General features: G+C 46.3%; 1 protein-coding gene across 1 annotated transcript in view; it reads left to right on the forward strand.

Annotated features, from left to right (window-relative positions):
* Positions 1-398: 398 nt before the first annotated feature.
* Positions 399-761, forward strand: part of PPTG_09364 (hypothetical protein) — a gene marked incomplete at both ends in the record, with an annotated part of 3,267 nt that continues 2,904 nt past the window's right edge. Inside the window, one exon of the mRNA XM_008904293.1 lies at positions 399-515. Within this exon, the coding sequence (XP_008902541.1) occupies positions 399-515 (117 nt within the window). The remainder of the gene's footprint in view (positions 516-761) is intronic.

Below are 761 nucleotides of genomic sequence, written 5' to 3' on the forward strand. Positions count from 1 at the left end.
TTGCGAGATGCACACGGTCTCCTGACTCAATGAGTTTGTTCGCGTCACGTAGAGCGGATCGCCAAGTTTTCATTGTCACGCGTTTTTCCTGGAATCGAGTTGCGTGACGATGCTCTTCAAGTGTTTTCAGTCTAAATTGTTCCTGTGGCTCGTCTTCTTGAATCGTACTATTCCTGATGGCCGATTGATGATGCGCTCGCTTGGTCTCGAATCGTGTCTTGAATTTAGCAACAGAATTTTTGGTTGAGATCACGGAGTGTGCAGAGACTACTGAGCACGGTCCGTCATCAGCGATGGACAACCCGCCAGTCGGTTTTTTTAGGGCATTGAAATCCAAGCCGTCAATGGCAAATTCTTGACTGGCGATGAAGGAGCACGATAAAATCTCGTGTAGCTTAATGCAGAGCTTCCAGCCAGATGTGAACTCGCTGAATCTGTACTGGACTTGGTCGATTGTGTTGAGTGCCTTGAGCTGCCAACGTTGCCGGTTTTCACTATCAGACTCAATTCCGAAGGTTGTTTGCTCCTACGAACCTGCTTGGTAAATTTTTGCACTAGGATGCTTCCCCTCACGACCGAGTGAAGGAATTGCAACAATGTATGCTAAATACACCACGAACTGAAGTAAGTTTGGTAAGCACGATAAGATATGGCTATAACCTACATCATACCAACTGATCAATCGGGGAATTGCGAAGACTAATAGCATGCACGATACGCAGCACGACAACCTTAAGTAGTGTACTTCCTGTCAAGCATTT

This window comes from Phytophthora parasitica, assembly GCF_000247585.1.
Source record: "Phytophthora parasitica INRA-310 unplaced genomic scaffold supercont2.17, whole genome shotgun sequence".
Classification (NCBI taxonomy): domain Eukaryota; phylum Oomycota; class Peronosporomycetes; order Peronosporales; family Peronosporaceae; genus Phytophthora; species Phytophthora nicotianae.